General features: G+C 39.3%; 1 protein-coding gene across 1 annotated transcript in view; it reads left to right on the plus strand.

Moving 5' to 3' along the window:
- EGFL6 (EGF like domain multiple 6) overlaps positions 1-22,233 on the plus strand; it is a 202,661-nt gene that overhangs the window by 120,064 nt on the left and 60,364 nt on the right. Inside the window, exons 6-7 of the mRNA XM_075333817.1 lie at positions 949-1,071; positions 19,761-20,102. Coding sequence (XP_075189932.1) covers positions 949-1,071; positions 19,761-20,102 — 465 coding nt within the window. The remainder of the gene's footprint in view (positions 1-948; positions 1,072-19,760; positions 20,103-22,233) is intronic.

Consider the following 22,233-nt stretch of genomic DNA (forward strand, 5'->3'; position numbering starts at 1 on the left):
TTACCTGGCAGCCAGACTGGCTTGCAAAGTCTCCTTAAGGAGAATAGTGTTCCCCCGTGGAATTTTAGGGGCATTGCAGCTATAAGTCCCCTTACCTGGCAGCCAGACTGGCTTGCAAAGTCTCCTTAAGGAGAATAGTGTTCCCCCGTGGTCCCCACATAGCTTTCTCATGAGCCAGATCAGACACCCCCATACTTTGCACTGACGAGGGGCAAGCACCCCGAAACACCGTGTCTGCAAATTGGGATTCTGATCTGGCTTATATATCCTGAGTCATATTGCAAAGGATTGTCGAAAATCCACTTGTGACTTTTAGGATCGCTACTTCCAATAGGTGGCGCTGTGCTAGAGTTTGTCTCCTTTACTGGAGAGACAATTTGAATATTTCCCAGAGGGGCATTGCAGCTATAAGTCCCCTTACCTGGCAGCCAGACTGGCTTGCAAAGTCTCCTTAAGGAGAATAGTGTTCCCCCGTGGAATTTTAGGGGCATTGCAGCTATAAGTCCCCTTACCTGGCAGCCAGACTGGCTTGCAAAGTCTCCTTAAGGAGAATAGTGTTCCCCCGTGGTCCCCACATAGCTTTCTCATGAGCCAGATCAGACACCCCCATACTTTGCACTGACGAGGGGCAAGCACCCCGAAACACCGTGTCTGCAAATTGGGATTCTGATCTGGCTTATATATCCTGAGTCATATTGCAAAGGATTGTCGAAAATCCACTTGTGACTTTTAGGATCGCTACTTCCAATAGGTGGCGCTGTGCTAGAGTTTGTCTCCTTTACTGGAGAGACAATTATCCTAAGGACACATTCTCAATATGAAAGTCTTGGAAAACCCCTTCCATTTTTCTTATATTCCACCTCTGGAATCAAAGTTTTTCTTCAGGATAACTCTGTCTTATTACTTCTTACTAATGGCTTTTGTCTATGTCTGGCTTTTTATTGGCAGATATAAATGAGTGTCTGGTGAGCACTCATAAGTGCAGCCCTCATAGCGATTGCCTTAACACTCTAGGATCCTATAAATGCAGATGTAAGCAAGGATACAAGGGCAGCGGATATGTATGTTCAGGTAAGATCACAAATGATTGATTATAGGAAACAACTTGCCTTGAATATTGGCTCTAAAATCATGCACTACAGTTTATAAATGATAAACCTCTTAAAGTGCATACTCCAAATATGATCTATATGCTCCAAATATGATGTATATGCTCTGAATATTTGCCATCAAAATCTGCCGAAAAATCTGCCAAAGTTACTGCCATGTATGAAAACAGCCTTGCATTATGAGCACATGACATCCTTTTCTGGTGCATTTTGCCTACAGCTCACCTGAAAAAGCGCTAAATGAACATATAGAAACAATGACTAAATGACATGCTGCGTGGTTTTTGTAACTTCTTTTAACTGCTTCAGGCTTTTAAAGTGACCAGTCCGTTCTTCTGGTGAATTCTGCTTAGAATTAATTAAAAACATGCTGATGGCAAAGCCACTGCAAAACACCGCCAAAAAGACGCTGAAAAAAAAGATGTATAAGGCTATGTGCGCACGGTCCGTTTTTCCGCGGAGTTTTTGCGCGTTTTTCGGGTGCGTTTTTGGTCTCAATACTGCAAGACTTTGCTTCCCCAGCAAAGTCTGAGTTTTCATTTTTTGCTGTCCAGACAGTGCTTTTTTTTTAAGCTGCGTTTTTGAAGTGACAAAAAAAAGCAACGTGTCAATTCTTTTCTGCGTTTTTTTGCATTTTTTCACCCATGCAATGCATTAGAAAAACGCAGCAAAAAGCAGTGATTAAAAACGTAGCAAAACGCAGCCAATAACGCACCAAAACGCGGTAACAATGCATGCATTTTTACCGGTGCATTTTTGGCGCGGGTGCGTTTTTGTGCGTATTTTGCAGCCAAAAATGCTGCATCTTTGTGGTCAGAAACAGATGCAGCGTGCACACATACCCTAAGACGTTGTGTATACATACCCTTAGGGTGTGTTCACACTCAGTCCCTTTGATGAACTTTTGAAATGGAGACTGAGCACAAACTCCAAGTTTTTGAGGAGTTTTAAATTTTCAAGGAGGATTCTCAGAGTTAACGCTCAGTTTCTGCTACAAAGACTTCTTAAAAAACACACCTTAGGGTGTGTTCATGCAATGTTTTTTAGATGCCAATGTACCCACTGTTTTTGAAGCAGAAGATGCTTCAGGACCAACAGTAGTTTTGCTGACAAATCCTGTGTGATATGTTCCTGGACATCTTTTGCAGCAGCTTTTCTGCCACCATCTTTTTTTTTACATTCTATATATACAAAAGTGGCAGCTTCCATGTAGATTGGTTAGGTCACTTCTTTTAGATGCTTTATGGCTTTCAAAATCTAAAGTGGATAACAGAAGTGACAAATGAAGGAACACGTACATCGCAAGTCATTTTGACATTGCTGTGTATACTGTATGTTTATATTTGTTTACTCTTTTTAGCACTTTTTTACACGGGATCCATGCGGAATCTGCCTGAATAAGACGTTGTGTATACATACCCTTAGGGTACACGCATATGACTCGGATGAGTGCAATGTGAGAAAATCTCCCATTGCACTCGGACCAATATTATTCAATGAGGCAGAGCAAATGGTCAGTTTTTTTTCTCATCCAGATTCTGGATGAGCAAAAAAAATCGCAGCATGCTGTGATTGTCAGCAAGAGACATATAACTCGCACCCATACAAGTCTATGGGTGCGAGTGAAACATCGGACTGCACTCAGATGACATCCAAGATCAGTGTGATAATCACATCATCTGACAATGGAGGAGATGGAGAGAGTAATCCCTAAATCTCCTCCACAGCTGTGCTCCAATCGCAGGATCGGATTACAGTTGCATAACACTTGGCTCGCGCTGGCAGCACAACAGGAACTGAGGGACATTATCATTAGCATATGGCTTCCGATGCTCTCACATCGAATGCCATACGATCATGTGAATACAGCCTTAGGCCCGTTTCACACGTCAGTGAAAAACACAGATGACATCCAAGATCAGTGTGATAATCACATCATCTGACAATGGAGGAGATGGAGAGAGTAATCCCTAAATCTCCTCCACAGCTGTGCTCCAATCGCAGGATCGGATTACAGTTGCATAACACTTGGCTCGCGCCGGCAGCACAACAGGAACTGATGGACATTATCATTAGCATATGGCTTCCGATGCTCTCACATCGCATGCCATACGATCGTGTGAATACAGCCTTAGGCCCGTTTCACACGTCAGTGAAAAACACAGATGTTTTTCACTGGCGTGTAAAACACGCACATGTCCCTGCGTGTGCCGTGAATCACGGCACACGTGGGTTGTCTAAGTGCAATCCAGGCTCCGTTCTCCGTGGCCCGTGATTGCACTTAGTAATCAACTCACCTGCGCCCGCTCCCGCTCTCCATGGTGCTGATCGCTCCCGCGGTGCAGCATCCAGCCAGCGCTGACCCCTGCAGCAGCTGCTTCCGGGTCGGCTGTGTCGTGCATCATGAATATGCGCAACAGTAATCAGCCGGCTCAGAAGCAGCAGGGAGAACGGGCTGCAGAGGACATCGCTGGACGCCGGGTGAGTAAAAATGATTTTTATTTTAAATGCACGTTTTTTTTCAGGCACGTGTTTCACGGACCACACCACTGCGTGGTCCGTGGGACATCAGTGATGCCAGAAAAAAAAGGACATGTCTCCGTGCGGCAATCACGCACACGCGGGTACTCCGCACGGAGACACGTGCAGTGAAAAATCACTGACGTGTGAGCAGACCCATTCATTATAATGGGTCTGCGTATGTCAGTGATTCTGGTACGTTTAAAAAAAAGCACAAACGTCCCAGAATCACTGGCGTGTGAAAGGACCCTTATAGAGATGATTTATTTGCTCTTAAAAAATTAACTTGAAATTATTAAGGACAAATTTATGGTGAACATTCTCAATCAGTCACCCATATCTTTTTTTATTTTTCCTTAAAATACTCTTCTACTATAAATCCAAACAACATAGGAGACGTCTGACGTCAGCCTTGTATTATGTATTATATAATGGTATGATGACTGAAAGCAGAAGAAACGACTAATGGCCCCTATCAAGACTATGTCATAACTGCACTTTTGAGTAGATAATTATACAGGAAACAATGAAGAAAAATGTAACATTTTCTTTCTTTTTTTTCTTGACAATTAAAAGCTTTAAAAGCCCTGACAGCCCCTCAATGGAGCTTGAGAAATGTTTTTTATGTGACAAAGACTTATTAATCTCAGCACTTATGTAAAAGTATTTTCATGAGCGACAATTCACTTAGAAATGAAATCTGGGCTGAAAGCTTATTAAGTGGACAAAGTTACTACAAGAGTTTATGCATCTTTATAAATCTAACAGTTTATAGACATTTTCCTAGAATGAGGGAGCGGCTGGGCTTTAGATTCGAGTCATAAAATGAATATTAGTTACAGGAAAACTGAAAAATGAGACATTAGAGAGTATTTTTTAGGCTCTGTTCATTTTTGCATTAGATCATGCAAAATTCACTGCACTCTCCGCAATATTTGATGCAAAGTCTTTATTGTGACAACATTCAAAAATCAAATGCGTGACATAGGGTTTTATGCGACAACTCTTTGATTTTTCAACCATTCGATGCCAATAATGCTATACAATATTTACAGTAAAATATATTCTGGTAAGGTTTAGTAATTTAATTCTAAAAAAAATACTACTAGATATCTTGTAATTTAGCTAGAACGATAGGTATGCAGCCTGAACCAGTAGGAAGGAGTAGGAAGAAATATAAAAACTAGGTCATTCAGCAAATAATTTATAGGGCAATATATCTAATAATTCATCAAAGGGACATAAAAAAATTGGGCTCAGAGTGTGTTGCGAAAGAGAAGAGTATAGAAAACATACAAGTGCATCTCAATAAATTAGAATATCAGTAACAATTTAATTTATTTCAGTAATTAAATACAAAAAAAGGAAACGCATATATTATATAGAGTCATTACAAACAGAGTGATCTATATCAAGTGTGTATTTCTGTTAATGTTGATGATTATGGCTTACAGCCAATGAAACCCTAAAAGTCATTATCTCAGAAAATTAGAATATTATATAAGACCAACCGAAAAAAGGATTTTACACTCAGAAATGTTGGCCTACTAAAAAGTCTGTGCAGTGAATGCACTCAGTACTTGGTCGGGACTCATTTTGTATGAATTACTGCATCAATGCGGCGTGGAGGCGATCAGCCTGTGGCACTGCTGAGGTGTTACGGAAGCCCTGGTTGCTTTGATAGCAGCCTTCAGCTTGTCTGCATTGCTGGGTCTGGTGTCTCATCTTCCTCTTGACAATAACCCATAGATTCTCTATGGGGTTTAGGTCAGGCGAGTTTGCTGGCTAATCAAGCACAGTGATACTGTCGTTATTAAACCAGGTATTGGTACTTTTGGCACTGTGGACAGGTGCCAAGTCCTGCTGGAAAATAAAATTTCCATCTCTAAAAAGTTTGCCGGCAGAGGGAAGCATGAAGTGCTGACATTAGTCTTGATAAAACACAATGGACCTACACCAGCAGATGACATGGCTCCCCAAACCATCACTGATTGTTGAAACGTCACTCTAGACCTCAAGCAGCTTGGATTGTGATCCTCTACACTCTTCCTCCAGACTCTGGGACTATGATTTCCAAATGAAATGCAAAATTTACTTTTATCTGAAAACAACACCTTGGACCACTGAGCAACAGTCCAGTTCTTTTTCTCTTTGGCCCAAGTAAGACGCTTCTGACATTGTCTATTGGTCATGAGTGGCTTGACACAAGGAATGAGACATTTGTAGCCCATATCCTGCATGTGTCTGTGTATGGTGGCTCTTGAAGCACTGACTTCAGCAGCAGTCCACTCCTTGTGAATCTCCCCCTAATATTTGAATGGCTTTTTCTTAAAAATCCTATCAAGACTGCGGTTATCCTGGATGCTTCTGCACCTTTTTCTACCACAATTTTTCCTTCCACTCAACCTTCCATTAATATGCTTAGATGCAGCACTCTGTGAACAGCCAGCTTCTTTAACAATGACCTTTTGTGGCTTACCCTACTTGTGGAGTGTGTCAGTGACTGTCATCTGGACATCTGTCAAGTCAGCAGTCTTTCCCATGATTGTGCAGCCTACTGAACCAGACCATTTTAAATGCTTTGGAAGCCTTTGCAGGTGTTTTGTGATAATTATTCTAATTTTCTGAGATAACGACTTTTGGGTTTTCATTGGCAGTAAGCCATAATCATCAACATTAACAGAAATAAACACTTGAAATAGATCACTCTGTTTATCATGACTCTATACAGTATATGCGTTTTCCTTTTTGTATTGAATTACTGAAATTAACTTTTTGATGATATTCTAATTTATTAAGATGCCCTTGTATCATACAACATCAGGTAGTTCATCAAATAATTCATCAGGCAATTCATCACTTGTTTCAATCGGAGGTAGGCATATCAGAAAAAACATCCCTTATCAACGTCTAGAATTAACCACTTGGTGACACATACTCCTAAAGGTGGCTTTACACACTGCAACATCGCAAACGACATCGCTGTAACGTCACCGGTTTTGTGACGCAATAGCGACCTCCCCAGCGACATTGCAGTGTGTGAAACACATCGGTGACCTGGCCCCTGCTGTGAAGTTGCTGATCGCTACAAATCGTTCAGGACCATTCTTTGGTCCTTTGTTTCCCACTGTACAGCAAAGTCTCAGTGTGTAAAAGGACTTTACAGCGACTTTGTTAGCGACTTCACTTTCAAAAAGCTGCTTTACAACGTCCCCAAAGACTAGCTAGGTCGTTCTGCAGGTCCGGATCGCTGTTGCGTCGTTGGCCAGGTTTGCCTGTTTGACAGCTCACCAGAGACTTTGTAGCGATCCCGGCCAGGTTGGGATCGCTGGTGGGATCGCTAGAAAGTCTCAGTGTGTAAAGCGGCCTTAACACTTTAGCAGAACAGAACAGAAGGAACAGAAGGAAATCCACGGCACTCACTTCCAGTGAATAATATCTTTTATTGCGACATATTAAAATTCAACTCTCAATGGAAGCCAAGGCAGGAGTGGGGGGAGGGGAGGACAAAGTGCAGACAAGTGTAGATTCAGTCAGACAATGGCCCGTTTCACGTGACTGCGCTTCTACAGGTCTGAGACTCATTGAGAGGTGAATTTTAATTTGTCGCGACAAAAGATTTTATTCACTGGAAGTGAGTGCCGTGGATTTCCTTCTGTGCTGAAGTACCTTTGTTTCCCTGTACCTGGGAGCACTTTTCGCTAAACACCACTGTGATTCTGAATGGTTTTGTGCTAGATCCCCTGCTTGTGGCCTGCTGTCCACATGTAAATAGCGCCAGGTGAGCATTTTTACTTTTTTCATTATATCATACTCCTAACACTGCTCATACGCCAGCGTTCCCTCATTTCTGACTCAACGTGCCTACAGTGAAGCTTTTTCATTGGTCAAGATGTTATAATATGCATCACTTGTGTCAATTACTTGTCTTGGAAGTCTTCTAATAAATCATAGTGCACTAACCACCATTCCTTCATACTGCAATAGCTCGGCAGCACCTGCTCCCTCCTATGATCTGACAAGTTTTTTACAGGTATTTTGGTTGGTGGACCATCTTGTTCTCTGTTAATGATTTCATCTCACATAGATGAAATATTTTATGAAATATCTATTGTTTCATTTTGATGCATACTGAGATGTTGTTTTCTGATATCTCTACCTCCCATTGAAACAAGTGATGAATTGCCTGATGAATTATTTGATGAACTACCTGATATGTTTTTCCTACTATTCCCTTCTGCAACAAACTCTGAGCTTAATTTTTATGTCTCTATGATGAATTATTAGATATATTGCCCTATAAATTATTTGCTGAATTACTTGATTTGTATATGTTTCTTCCTACTCCTTCCGGCTGGTTCAAGCTGCATACCTATCCTTCTAGCTCAATTACAAGATATCCAGTAGTATTCTTTAATAGCATAGGATTTTTTGATGATATTGCTAAACTTTGCCTGTGTATATTGTACTGTAAATATTGTATAGCATTGTGATTCACTATTGGTATCATTTTTATGTTCACTTTATTCTATTTTTTCCAATAGAGACCATAAGGCTATGTGTCCACGTTGCTTTTTACCTGCTTTTTTGCTGCTTTTTCAACTGCAGCGTTTAATGGCAAAATAGATGTGCTCTGCTTTTCAAGCAAAGTCTATGGGAATTTGGGTTTCTTGTGCCCACTATGCAGTTCAAACTGCAGCCTTTTTGGTGCAGAACTTTGGACAAAAACTCAGCTTTGCAGTGCAAAACCCAAATGGCAAAAACAATTGACATGTCAATTGTTTTTGCCATTTGCGTTTTGAACTGCAAAGCAGAGTTTTTGACCAAATTTCTGCCAGAAAAAGGCTGCAGTTTGAACTGCATAGTGGGCACAAGAAACCCAAATTCCCATAGACTTTGCTTGAAAAGCAGAGCACATCTATTTTGCCATTAAACGCTGCAGTTGAAAAAGCAGCAAAAAAGCAGGTAAAAAGCAGGTAAAAAGCAACGTGGACACATAGCCTAAGAGTAAGACCCTGGTAGGTTCAAAGCGTCAAAGAGTTGTCGTATAAAACCCTATGTCACTGAATTGAATTTTGAATGTCGTCACAATAAACACTTTGCATCAAATATTGTGGAGAGTGCTGTGAATTCTGCATGATTTGAAGTATGGGGACATCACCTGATCTACCAGCACCTCCCATCCTCAACTCTTGAGGCTGTTAGGAGACTCCCTCATAGATCCTGTTACTAGGGCCAGACTTTATAGCGCAACACATAGAATTATTTTACCTGTTAAAATGGACACCATGACAGAAATCCAATGGACTACATTAGAGATGTTGGGGTCCATAAGGTGCCAATACTGTCCACAATTTAATGGATTCAGAACTGCCATTATTTTTCTTGTTCTGCTACTAAGTTATTCTAAAAAACTCAGAAACCTGTAGCTAAGCTACATAAACATGAACAAGCACCATGTGTGTCAGTTTAGAAAAGCACACAAGGCATGATTAAATCTATTGTGTTTTTTGGCACTGGCTACCATATTTTCATAGAAGGTTCTCATATAAACTGTATTTATCTCCTCATTACAAATTATTTTTTTCTATATTACATTCAAATACATCAATTTCTTGGAAGAGTCTAGACTCAATCCATCCAGAATAGCAATCTTCAATGACTTTAGTGTAGCTCCCACATTAATATAGGCAACTAGTGTCATCTAAGATTACTGAGAAATGCTTGAACTTTACAAAGTCCCTCTTGGTGTATGAATTCTGTTGTTAGAAGCTGAAATGATAGATTGCATTATTCAGCCAATTCATGAGGAACAAGAGTCTCATCCAAGGTGACAATATACTAACGAAGTTCATTTCTTGGAACTTATGTTATCTATGAGAACTAAATGTGAATTTATATAAAACATTATGGCCACGTTCACACGTAGAGTATTGGGTGAGTTTTTACCACAGTATTTCTAAGCCAAAACCAAGAGGGGTGACCCTTGTTTCTATAATACTTTTTTCAGATTTTTCCACTCCTTGTATTGGCTTACACATACTGACGTAAAATTCGGAGAAAATACTGAACGTGTGCACGTGGCCTATAAGAGTTAACTAACTACAATACATCAGACTCCACCAAGATACACAGTAATAAAATGTGTTGGTCACAACATATTTTTTAAATCATGGCTGGGCAATTCCTTTAATACTGCAGGGACTTTTTGTAGATGCCTCTATTTGATCACTGTAAAGTGGACCTGTCACATGGTCAAAAGTAAGTTTTCTCTGTATTCCTTTTTTTAAATCCATCATACTGTTTTAGAGATACACAGACAAGAAAAAAGGTAACAATGTTTTGTTTGTTTTTTCTACTGAAGTTTATTAAAGTTTCATTACATACAGAACATTGGAAAAACATAGCCCAGAAACATATCGATTGAATCAGAAAGGGTAACAATGTTTTGAACTCTTGACATTCATACTCCATATTTCACCATTCACTACAGCTTCATTGTGAGACTACCATCATTTTATAGACAATCATCTTGGCTATCTTATGCATAAATTTGATTTGCAACTAATTAGCATATGATTAGTTATGCAGATTCTTGTCATGTTACTTCCTTTGTTACAGCTTCTAAATATCTAAATTTTAAATTTTTATCATTTTGTTAGCATTTTGTAAATCCACCTTTTGGCTTTCACCACTGCCTGAATCCTTCTAATCATGCACTCAATCAGATTCAAGCATGTCTTGACCAAAATCTGATCCCAGGTCTCTTCTACACGTTTCGCAATGTTGGTGCATATTAGGCGACTCACTTGGGTATGTATACAGCTTTTTCTTCAACTCTATCCACAAGTGTTAGATTGGTTTGAAGTCTTGGGACTGTGGGAGCCAATCCAGCACCTCTACTTCATTGTCATTGTACCATTTTTTTCACCAATCTAAATGTATGCTTTGAGTCATTTTCCTGCTGGAACACTATGTTGTTCTTTTCATACCCATAGTATTCGAGTTTACAAAGTTACTTGTAAGATATTCACATATAGCTCAGGATTGAGACCACCCTCAATCCTGGTGCAGTATCCAATGCCTTTAGCTTTGAAGCAACCTCATATAGTCAGGCATCCTCCACCGAACTTGACAGTTCCTTCAATTTCTCAATCCTTTAGCCTCTTTTTCTCTTATTTATGCCAGACCCATTTGCACCCATCTGAGCCTAGTCCATTGACTTTCATCTCATTGGTCTGAAACACCCATTTTAATCTTCTAACACGGTGCTTGCATGGACATCTGTGATCTCACTATTACAATGCACAAGAGCCATCTCCACAGCTGTGTTTGTCGCACCAGAACTGATAGACCTTGTAGTCAGCTGACTTTTTTACTCCAATAATAATTTGTGTGTACATCCACCTCTTGGCTTTAGAATGGATGGATGAATTTCATTTCATATTCTTCCAACTGTCATGGCACTCATATAGAGCATCAGAGCGGTCGAGAGGAAAAAACATCAGGCACTCACCAGTTGTTGCTTGTGCAGGTTTCCTGTTTTATTCATGCAGGTTACAAGTGCATGGGGTGGAGGGGAGGGAGCGGACGCTACACACGTCCAAAGACGACGGCGGCCGTTTCGCACCTGTCTGGTGCTTCAGCACTTGTAACCTGCACGAATAAAACAGGAAACCTGCACAAGCAACAACTGGTGAGTGCCTGATGTTTTTTCCTCTCGACCGCTCTGATGTTCATTTGCTTCTCTACATCAACGGCACCGAAGAGCATGTGCATTTTTTCGGCCCAATATAGGATGTTCTAAAATCTTTTGGTGTGGGGCAGTGCCCTGATTCCTCTTTTTTCGTATGAATAAGTCATATAGAGCAGTTTGGCAATTGGCCGAGAGACCACGATGCTATTTTTTTGGGAGCTCTTCTTCATGGTTACTCCTCAATTCGAACAAGTGACCTTTCACTTGGTAATCAATCTAATAACACCCTGAGCTATTAGGGAATGTGAGAACAGGTTGTAATTTGTAGTTAACAGGAAAAAAAAAATATTTTCCCACCGGGAGCAAAACAGTAATAATACAGTGACATGACAAGAATCTGCATAACTAATTATATGCTATATGGTAGAAAGTAAAATTTATGTATGAGATAGCCAAGATAACTGTCCATGAAATGATAGTAGTGTCACGTTTGAAGCTGTAGTGGAGGGTGAGATATGAAGCCTGAAAGTAAAATGGTCAAAACATTGTTACTATTTTGCTCATCAGAGTATGACCTTTTTATTTAGTGCAAATTTTTATCATGGCGACAAGGGGGTGTGGCACACAGAAATCTCTGTGGGCGTGTCTTCAAACTGAAAGAGACATAACTGTTTTGTATTTTTCCATCGACATAGCTGTATGACGGCTTTTTTTGAGTGAGCCAAGTTGTAAATTTGAATGACACCCTTCACTTTTCAATATACTGTACTGAAAAATGAGAAACAAATTTTAAGTAAAGTGAATTGTTGAAACAAAATACAATTTCAATATTATTTGAATTTTGGAATTTCTTCGGATCAGTATAATCACAATACCTAACTTACAACATTTTTTTTTCTATATTTTAGTGGTCAGAAAAATGTAAACCTTTCTTAAAAAAAAAAAAAAAGAAATTTGGCTTGTGTTTCAAGATTCTGAAACGATTACATTTTTATTTTTCTATTAATGGACCTGTTTAAGATTTGAGGAGTTTTTTTGTGTGCAGGGTACATAACCTGTTTGGAATACTTTTTATTGCATTTTTGAGGATAGAGCTTTTGGATTTTTTTCTTTACAGAGTTTACCATACTGTTTAAAAAATGTATAATTTAACCACTTCACACTCGAACCTGTTTTCACCTTCCTGACCAGGCCATTTTTTTTATTTCTGACCGGTGTCAATTTATGAGGTAATAACTGGAATATTTCAATGGATCCCAGTGATTCTGAGATTGTTTTTTCAAGATATACTTTCAAAAGGGGTAATTAGAGAAAGTGGACCATACAATGTGTTGCACAATTTCTCCTGATTTAGCCAATACCCCATATGTGGTTGAGAACTACTTTTGAGGCGCAGTACAAAGTAAAGAAGGAAAGGTGCACCATATTAGAGTGCAGATTTAGTTGGCATGGTTTGGGGGTGACATGTCACATTGGCAAAGACCCTGACATGCCAAAAAAACAGAGATCCCCATATGTGACCACATTTTACAAAGTACACCCCTCAATAAATTCATCTAGGGGTACAATGAGCATATTGACACCATAGGTGTGTCACACAATACTATACTATTGGGCAATGAAGAGAAAATAATTACATTTTTACCCCTAAAAAAATTTTTAACCCTACATTTCTAATTTTCACAAGGGAAAAAAGGCCCCATAATTTGTTACATAATTTCTCCTAAATGTGGCAATACCCAACATGTGACTGTACAGTAATGCCACACAACAGGGATCTGGAGGGAAGGAGCGTCATATGACTTTTGGAGCACAGATTTTCCTAGACTAGTTTGCAGACTCCATTTAAAGATACCCACAGTTTCAGTTCAGCAGAAACATCCTCAAGTGACCACATTTTGGAAATTACACCCATCTGGGAATTTATCTATGGGTGTAGTAATGATTTTGTTTCTCAAAAACACCCATTGAGTCAAATGCAGTGAATGTTGCAGAATTAAAACTTACAAATAAATCCTTGTAGTGCCCAGTACATAGTAGTGCTCATACATTGTGCCCAGCACGTGCTTCTGGAGACACACACCCAGTAAATTAAGCGGGCTTTTCTCACCACAATAATGCCAAACATGGGGACAGTAACTGTGGTTTAGACACATTGTGGTGCTCAGAAGGGAGGTGGGACATTTGGATTTTGGAGTGCAGATTTTGCTGGATTTTTTGGGGGGAGGGAGTCATAGCGCTTTTCCAGAGCATTTTTGCCATCAGTAACGTGGAAGCATCCTATATTTCCATTAACAGATGATGGAACTTTTTTGTAGGTTGAGTTGTATGCTATTTGGTGACAATTTGGGGTATAGAACACTTTGGATCCGTTTACTTGTAGGCTGTGCTCTATGCTGAGCGCTTACATTAGGGTTTCCATTTATATCTCCAAAATACATGATTCAGTGATTCAGGTGAAACCCCCAATGAATTTATTCACTATACTGAGGCAGCAGAATTACTCTGGTCTCTGTTTGGCTTCTGTTACACGATGTCCTTCTTTCCAAGGTGCACAAAACTGTTGTTGACTGCACTTTTGTGTATGCCTAAAAAGATGGACATCACTAGACCACAGGCCAGACAAGAGTTCATAGTGACTCCCTCTGCCTCACTACAGTGAATTTTCTGTTGGGAATTTTGTCTGAATCAGAATCTGAATAATTTTTCAAGATTTACAGGATAAATGTGAGCTAAGCCTTACTGCGTTGTTTGGCAGGTTGAATAAACAAATCAACAGCACTTGAAGAATCTTTATTACTATTTTTTTGCCATTCACCTTGTGGTATAAGTAATAGGGTGGCTTTATTCCTCAGGTCGGTACAGTTTCAGCAATACCAGATTTATATAGTTTTTTAGGTTTGTCTACTGTCACACTAAAAAAATGCTTTTTTTACTAAATTAGGATTTTTTTTGCATCACTGAGTTTTGAAAAGCATAGTTTTTAAGTCAGATGATGGCTTATTTTTATTGAGTTGAAGTTTTTATTGGTACCATTTTGGGCCACATAATAATAATTTTTGGTCGCTTTCTATTCCACTTTTTGTGACCCAGAATCAAGCAGAAACAGCAATTGAGGAAAATTTTTTGGTGTTTTTTTTACGCCATTCAGCATGTCGGAAAATTGATAACACAGCTTTGTTTTTCGGGTCAGTAAAAATACAGTGATTTATATCTTTTTTTTATATTTTGCCCTTTTTACACCATAAAAATGATTTTATAGAAAAAAAATGTTTTTGCATTGCTGTATTCTGAGAGCTATAGCTTTTTTATTTTTTCACTGACAGAGGCTTGCTTTTTGCAGGACAAGATGAAGTTTTTAGTGGTACCATTCTTATTTACATATGACTTTTTGATTGCATTTTGTTCTACTTTTTCCATTAGTTAAATGATGAAAATACAGTTTTTGGTACTTTTTTTTTTATTTTTTAACCGGTTTCACTAAAGGCATTAACTAGTGTAACAGTTTTATAGATCGCGTTGTTCTGGATGCAGCCAAACCAAATATGTGTCTATTTTTGTTTATTTTTACATAACTTTATGGATTTATTAGTATATTTTTTTTATCTTTTTTTTTTAATATTTTTCACAATTTTTTTAACTTTTTTTTAACTTTTTACTTAATCCCTGTAAGGGATATTAACTTTTATTTCTCTGATTGATTGTAAAATATATTGCAATGCACCAGCATTGCAATACATTACACCTGTCAGTACTGCATTGACAGAAGTCTCTTAGACCATGCTCCTGATGTGACGCCCTAAGGTTGCCATGGTAGTGATCGAGCCCCTGTGATCATGTCGCAGGCTTCTCAATCAGGTGGAAGAGGGAGCACACTCCCTCTCTGTCATATAAATGCTATGTTCGCTATTTATCGCAGCATGTAGGGGGTTAAAAATCCAGGGGTGCCATGGGGACCATCTCTGGCTGTCACAGCCAGAGTTCCACTATAGCTTATTCAGCCTCTATGCCCCGCCTGATAGCCATGACGTACCTATACATTATCATTCAGAAACTCTTATCCTACTATTACGAATAGGTATGTCAAATGTTGTGAAGTGGTTAATCGATTGTACTTTTACAGATATTAAAATACCAAATAGTTTTATTTTTTATTTATTTATTTCTGGAACTTAAAAGAGTTTATGATTTAATCCTTTATTTTTTTTATTATTTTTTAAGATATATTTTTTAAAAATATTTACTTAACTTTTAGCCACATAGGAGACATGAAGCTAAAAATTTTTAAATTGTTCTACAATACATAAAGAAACTGCTGATCTCATAAGAGCACAAAGATGGGGGAGAAGGTGGCCTTCAGCAAGCCCCCAGCTGCCATGGCTCCCCATCCACTCTGTGATCCTCTAATGGATATGGAGGATTGGCTGATAGATCCCGCAACTATTGCCCATTTGAATGCTGCTGTCAGAGATTGACAGTGGCATTTAAATGGTAAACAGCAGCAAATGGAGCTCACTCTGGTCACTAATGCTAGCAACAGAGGCAGGCTGTATAATACAGTTGGCCCCAGGTATGGTGCAGCATGTATGGTGAGGCCGGCTCCATATTACCATACACCCGCATTAATCCTAGGACATACTGTTACTCGCTACATTGGGAAGTGGTTAATATTATATTTAGGCCTGGACATCAGTGTAATTCATATTTTTACCATAATAATGTTTTTATTTTCCCATTTGAACACATACTACACTTTTTATGAAAAACATAAATATAGACTCCTTTCTTGCTTACGCCACACCTGACGGAGGGCATGAGTACGGGAGTGGTGGGGCAGTGGGCAAAAGCAGACTTTTATTGCTTTCGTGATATAGTCAACCCAGTCACACTAAAATTAAAGCCATTTGCAGATCTACGACACCAATACAAATTACCTTTCTACCTATACTTCTCATACCAACAGATAACACTTTTTTTCTCAGACATTATGGGACAGATGACGGTACGTCGCCCTTCAACATTTGAGACCCTCTGCTCGGGGAGTACTTCGACCAGGAGTCTAATCTCAGCCATTTATAACATATTGGTGGGTGGGCATTCATCAGATATAGTGAAGCACACATACATGAAGAGATGGGAGGGTTGGGTCGGACGACCTCTGTCGGACGCACTCTGGTCGGTGGTATGGGCTAGGACATTCCGGTCCTCGATCAGCACCCTCTATAAGGAGAATCAAGTTAAGGTCCTTATGACATGGTACCACACTCTATAGCTCCTGCATAAGTTCGACCCCGCCTACCCAGATACTACTTCATATCCTCACAGCCGCCAAATGTCTAATATCACTATTCTGGAGAAGGGTGGCCCCACCGTCTATCTCAGATCTCTATGCTCGGCTAAAGGACGTTAGAAATATGGAGAGGTTGACAGCCCAGCTCCACAACACAATGGACGGTTTTACGACAATATGGTCTTTTTGGGATGACTTCGGAAATACTTTCCAAATTTGATGGCTGAATATGTATTCACTGTAGTTGGTACTTCGGTTTTACACAAAACTGAGGAGATGTGTGCACATATTTAGGGATCCCTTAGTTATAATATTGAGCTCCTTCTCCCTTCCGAGTCAGATGTGTGATGTGAAGCTACTCACCCTTCACTTGATTTCTAATAGGTTCACTATATAATGTATTTATTTGCATACTTGGGAAATGTTCACTTTACATGTATTATGGTTTTTTCTTGTATTGTAACACATGTGTAAAAAAATCTTTTTTTCAAAAGTAAAAAGTTGATTAAAAAAAAAACCAAGCATAAATATAGTCAACAACAACAGTACCTACTGTAACAGACATCCTTCATCCCCTCTCCAGAGTCCAGAGTTTAATATATGATCTTCAATCTCATTAGTAAAATATTTTTCCAGAGAGAAGGTTACTATTATTCTGCTCCATAAATTTACGGTTGGCTTCCCTGGCCTATTATGTATTTAGCGCCAGTATTTATTTGCTTAGTTAGTATGTGTATTACATGCTTAATCATGTGTAGAGCATTATGCTTTGCACACATTTTTATCACTTACAAAAATCTAAATAAATGAGAACATATGTTTAAATTGACTTTTACGGCCAGTGGTTTGGCAGTGATTAGACATTCTTGCCCTTATTGTTAATGTGTGGTATGTATCATTTAAGATACATGCAAACATACAGGAGCCCAATGAAAAATGTGTAGCCTAGAACTTCCTCTACCAAAATAAGGGATCAAAGAGTTAGTTCTCTCTGAAACACATATGTTATCTTTTATATAATCCCATGAGGACCAGAATATTTTAAAGATTACATGTAGATGGACTAAAGGGTGCTTTACACGCTGCGACATCGCTAACAATATATTGTCGAGGTCACGTCGTTAGTGGCGCACATCCGGCGCCGTTAGCGACATTGCAGCATGTGACACAAAGGAGCGATGATCAACGATTGCAAAAACGTCAAAAAGAGTTGATCGTTGACATGTCGCTCCTTTTCATAATATCGTTGGTGGTACATGCCACTGGTTGTTCGTCATTCCTGCGGCGTCCCACATCGCTATGTGGGACACCGCAGGAACGACGAACATCTCCTGCGGCCACTGGCAGTAAAGAAGAAAGGTGGTGGGCGGCATGTTCCGGCCGCTCATCTTCGCCTCTCCTCTGCTATTGGGTGGCTGCTTAGTGATGCCGCAGTGACCTCGCTATGATGCCGAACGCACCTCCCCCTTGAAGGAGGGATTGTTCGGCAGTCACAGCGACATCGCTGAAAAGGTATGTGCATGTTACGCTGCCGTAGTGATAATGTTTGCTATGGCAGCGATCACCAAATGTCGCGCGCACGACATCGCGTAGCAGCGTGTAAAGCACCCTTAACTCAGGGTTGCCAACTTGACGCTTTAGTTTTGTGGACAGCTCATCAAAAAATCACAGATGGACAATATTTTTATTGACACATTGGAAAACCATGGTAATTTTTTAGGATTATCAGTGATCCATTTCTGTAGCCCATAATCCTGACCATCAGCCTAATTCACTGTGAACTCAGAAATGATAATTACAATCAAAATAATCTGTGTAAGTTTCTTAAAAGAATTTACAGATGACTCAAATTTTTTTATGGACAGGGTAAAAAAGTGCCCTATATTACGGACTGTCTAGGAATGTTTGGATGGTTGGTAGCCCTGGACTAACTACATACATTAAAAAATTTCATATTTAGTAGTGTGGAGTTTTAAAAATATCACTCAGTCTTGCTGGGCAACATGTGCTGACCCACCGAGCTCACTAATTAGCTGCAGAGGTGATGTAAGCTGTCAACATGACATCACTGCTTTTGGTTAAAACCCTGAAACCGAAACTGCACCTGGGTAGGGTGCGTATTTTCTGATTTTGTTGTTGTTGTTGTTCTTGGGGTTTTTTTACATCTTGTTTGGGGACTACTTCAGTGGAGAACCCCTTTCAACATGTATTTTTTTTTTTTTAATATCTTCTTTTGCCCAAAGATTCATGCTAGCTAAAAATAATAAAAAACAGCACAACACCCTTTTTCCTGTTCCTGTGCTGCTACTCTTGATTGTTTTTCAGGCTGCAGCGGTGATGTCACAGCTACAGTGCACATTACCACTGCAGGCAGTCAATGGGATCATACAGCTGATGATGACTACATCCGTGGAGCCTCTAAGACAAATTATTTTTGCGGCACTTATGTCCACTGTAGTGATGAAAACAATTCTTGGGAGCTTCAGCGGAGAGATGATCCTGTAATAGGGAAAGGCACATAATTTTCTATTCATAATTTTAACTAACGCAAACCTTTGGGCAGAAGAAAGTTAAAATGGAAAACCCCTTCATCACAATATGAGCCACATACGCTGCCATTACATTTACAAACATACTTAAATGGGTTTTCCACTTTTTAAAAAAGTTGACCCCAAGCATTTAATGTCTTGTAAAATTACAAAATCAGATATTAGAGGGGTGTATTTAAAATATTTTGGATTGAGTTTTTCACTTATTTTTCCATACTTAATAATAATTACATATATTAATTGGTAAAATTACAATTTGATTTTTTTGTACTGCATTTTGCCTAATCAGCATTATAGATTATTAAGCATAAAATATGAACCACAAAACTAAATCAAAAGGACAACAAGATTGAGAACGTTTAAGTAACTATTCATACAAGTGGGCCATTAAAAAAATGTTCTTTAGTAAGTTTTTGCAATTAATATTTATTATAAATTAACTAAAATTAGATTAGCCTCGGTATTAAACCATGGGTAGAAATTTGCATTGCAGCAATGAGTAAGTGAAAGAAATGAAGATGTATTTATTATATTTAATAAATCCTCGTATCTGCCAATTCAGCAATAAATTAATGCAATTAATTGTTTGCCTTCAGTTATTCCAGACAAGCCTGTAAAAGAAAACCCAAAAATTGTTGGAAGTGCAAAAGACACAATCAAGAAACTCTTGGCTCATAAGAACAGTCTAAAGAGAAATGAAGATAAAGGGAATTTAATACCTGAACCCGTTATAACTCCATCACCTAAATCACGTCTGCAGCCATTTGACTATGTGGATGGCATCTATATTGGTGGAACTTATAATGAGGAAGTTGAAGAAAAATTTGAAGATGAACAGACTGATGATGAAGAGGAGGAAGGGGAGGACGAGGATGATGAGGATGATGACTATGACAACGGAATTGGACAAGAAAAGATACTGAGGGGTGATGTATTTGGTATGTTTTATATTTATGTTCCTAGTCAAGGCATTGTATAATTAAATGTTGCTCAAAAACAAATAGTATGCTTATCCTGCACACAGTGGAACATATTTATTGATGGTGTCTAATTCTTAGGTACTGTACTGCGGGTTTACACTAATTGATCTATGGCCAAAAATGATTGTCAATTGGCTACATATTTGTGGTTGTGTAAACAAACCCAACATATTTCTGAAGTGCACAGAATCGATCAGAAATAGATTGTAGTACATACCCTGTTTACACAGGACAATATGCTGCCGAAATGAAGGCATTTTAAAGTAATGCTACTGTGTTATTTTTTTAGTGGTGCTTCTAATCTAAGTTCCCTGACCCTACTCTAATACTTACCCACCGGTGTCTTCATCTTCTATCATCACTAGAGCTGGTCGAAGTCGCAAAAAAACGGGATCGGCGAGTCCCTGCTAAATTTAAAAAAAAACACGGATCCGCTCCGGAATCCTGTACCCATATAAGTCTATGGAGACCAGAATCTGGAGATTAAAAACTTTGGTGGAAGGGATAGGGGGATAGGAGCGCATGCAGTGTACTCACTGAGGCTGTGTCATGGCGGCACACTCCTTCCAGGTCATGCTTCCCCTTCCAGAGCCGACAATTGAATATTCAATGCTTTGCCCACCCACTGACGCGTGTAATTGGTTGGAGTTAGACGCACCCCCACCCTGAGTGGCAGTGTGTCAGCTGACTGCAACCAATCACAGGCGCCAGGACGGCCGTTGGGCAGGGAAGGCAGAGCAAGTGTCTGCCGGTCAGTGTGGTGGTATAAAAATAAATGAATAAATAAAACAATCAGCGCAGGATCCCACATATTCTGATGCCAGCCCCATAAAGTGTAACAACCAGGGGAGAGGGAGGGCACCACTTACTGGGATCTCTGTGAGCACAGGAAAGAAGCTATAATAAATACAAAGAAAAAGATGCGCTCATATACAGGATCACCCAAAAAAAATTAGTCATAAATATATATGGAAAAGTAGCAAAAATTTATTGAAAAATAAAGACCAAAAAGTGACAAAAACGAATACATTAAAAACATTTAAAAGATTGACAAAAGTGTATCCACCAAAAAACATCCAAAGCCATCCCTATGTTAAGTGTGGATGAAACGCCAAACAATTCTATTATATAACAGATACAAAATGGACTAGCATGGATAAATAAAACAAACATGGTAACAGTAAAAATAGCTAAAAAAAAATAAATACCAAAAGCAAGGCTATTTTGTCAATTTTTTAATTTTTTTTAATGTATTTGTTTTTTGTCCCTTTTTGGTGTTTATTTTTCATTAAATATTTGCTACTTTTCCATATATATTTTTTTGACTCATTTTATTTTGAGTGATCCTGTATATGAACACAGATAAAGCCCATGGCTGCAGCCCCCAGCTGTCGAGCTTTATCTGTACTGTGCATCAAAATGAGCCCAGAGTCACAAGTGCAAGGGACTCAAATCACATCACCAGGCACAGTGTGTCGCTCTCCGAACATGAGTGTGCAGGTACATAGATACACATGCAGCTGACCTTCTCCTGTCAGGAGAGTGTGTGACTGTGCCGGGTGATGTGATGTGAGACTCGTGCAAGTCTGGCATGACATCACCCGACATGGCCTGCCGCTCTCCAAACATGAGCGTACAAGTACATAGAGACACAATGGCGCAGTACAGGAAGTGAATGCACAACTCGGAAGCAGTTTGCCGCCATGACATAGAGTCTCCATAAGTATGAAACGCTCACTTAATTCTTGTATTCTTTTTTTTTCAAGACTCATATATATGATAACTGCTAGGGAATAACAAAATACATCCACATAGACTGTCCCTATAAAACTTAAATACTTTATTAAATCACTTAAAACCACACCATGATTACTAAAAGTGCACAGGATAGATTGCTAGCCCTCAATAGCTGCGCCTATCTGTGCACTGCCAAACAGCGGGGGTTGGAACCCTAAAAATGCGATATGGCGCCCCCAATCCGCGACGACTACAGAGGGTTTTCCTGAACCACCATTGTAGTTTACTATTGGCCTCCTGAGGAACCTACTTCTGGGAGAAACGTGATGAGGCTTGAAATTACCATTCTGTT

The sequence above is a fragment of the Anomaloglossus baeobatrachus genome, chromosome 2 (genome assembly GCF_048569485.1).
Source record: "Anomaloglossus baeobatrachus isolate aAnoBae1 chromosome 2, aAnoBae1.hap1, whole genome shotgun sequence".
NCBI lineage: Eukaryota > Metazoa > Chordata > Amphibia > Anura > Aromobatidae > Anomaloglossus > Anomaloglossus baeobatrachus.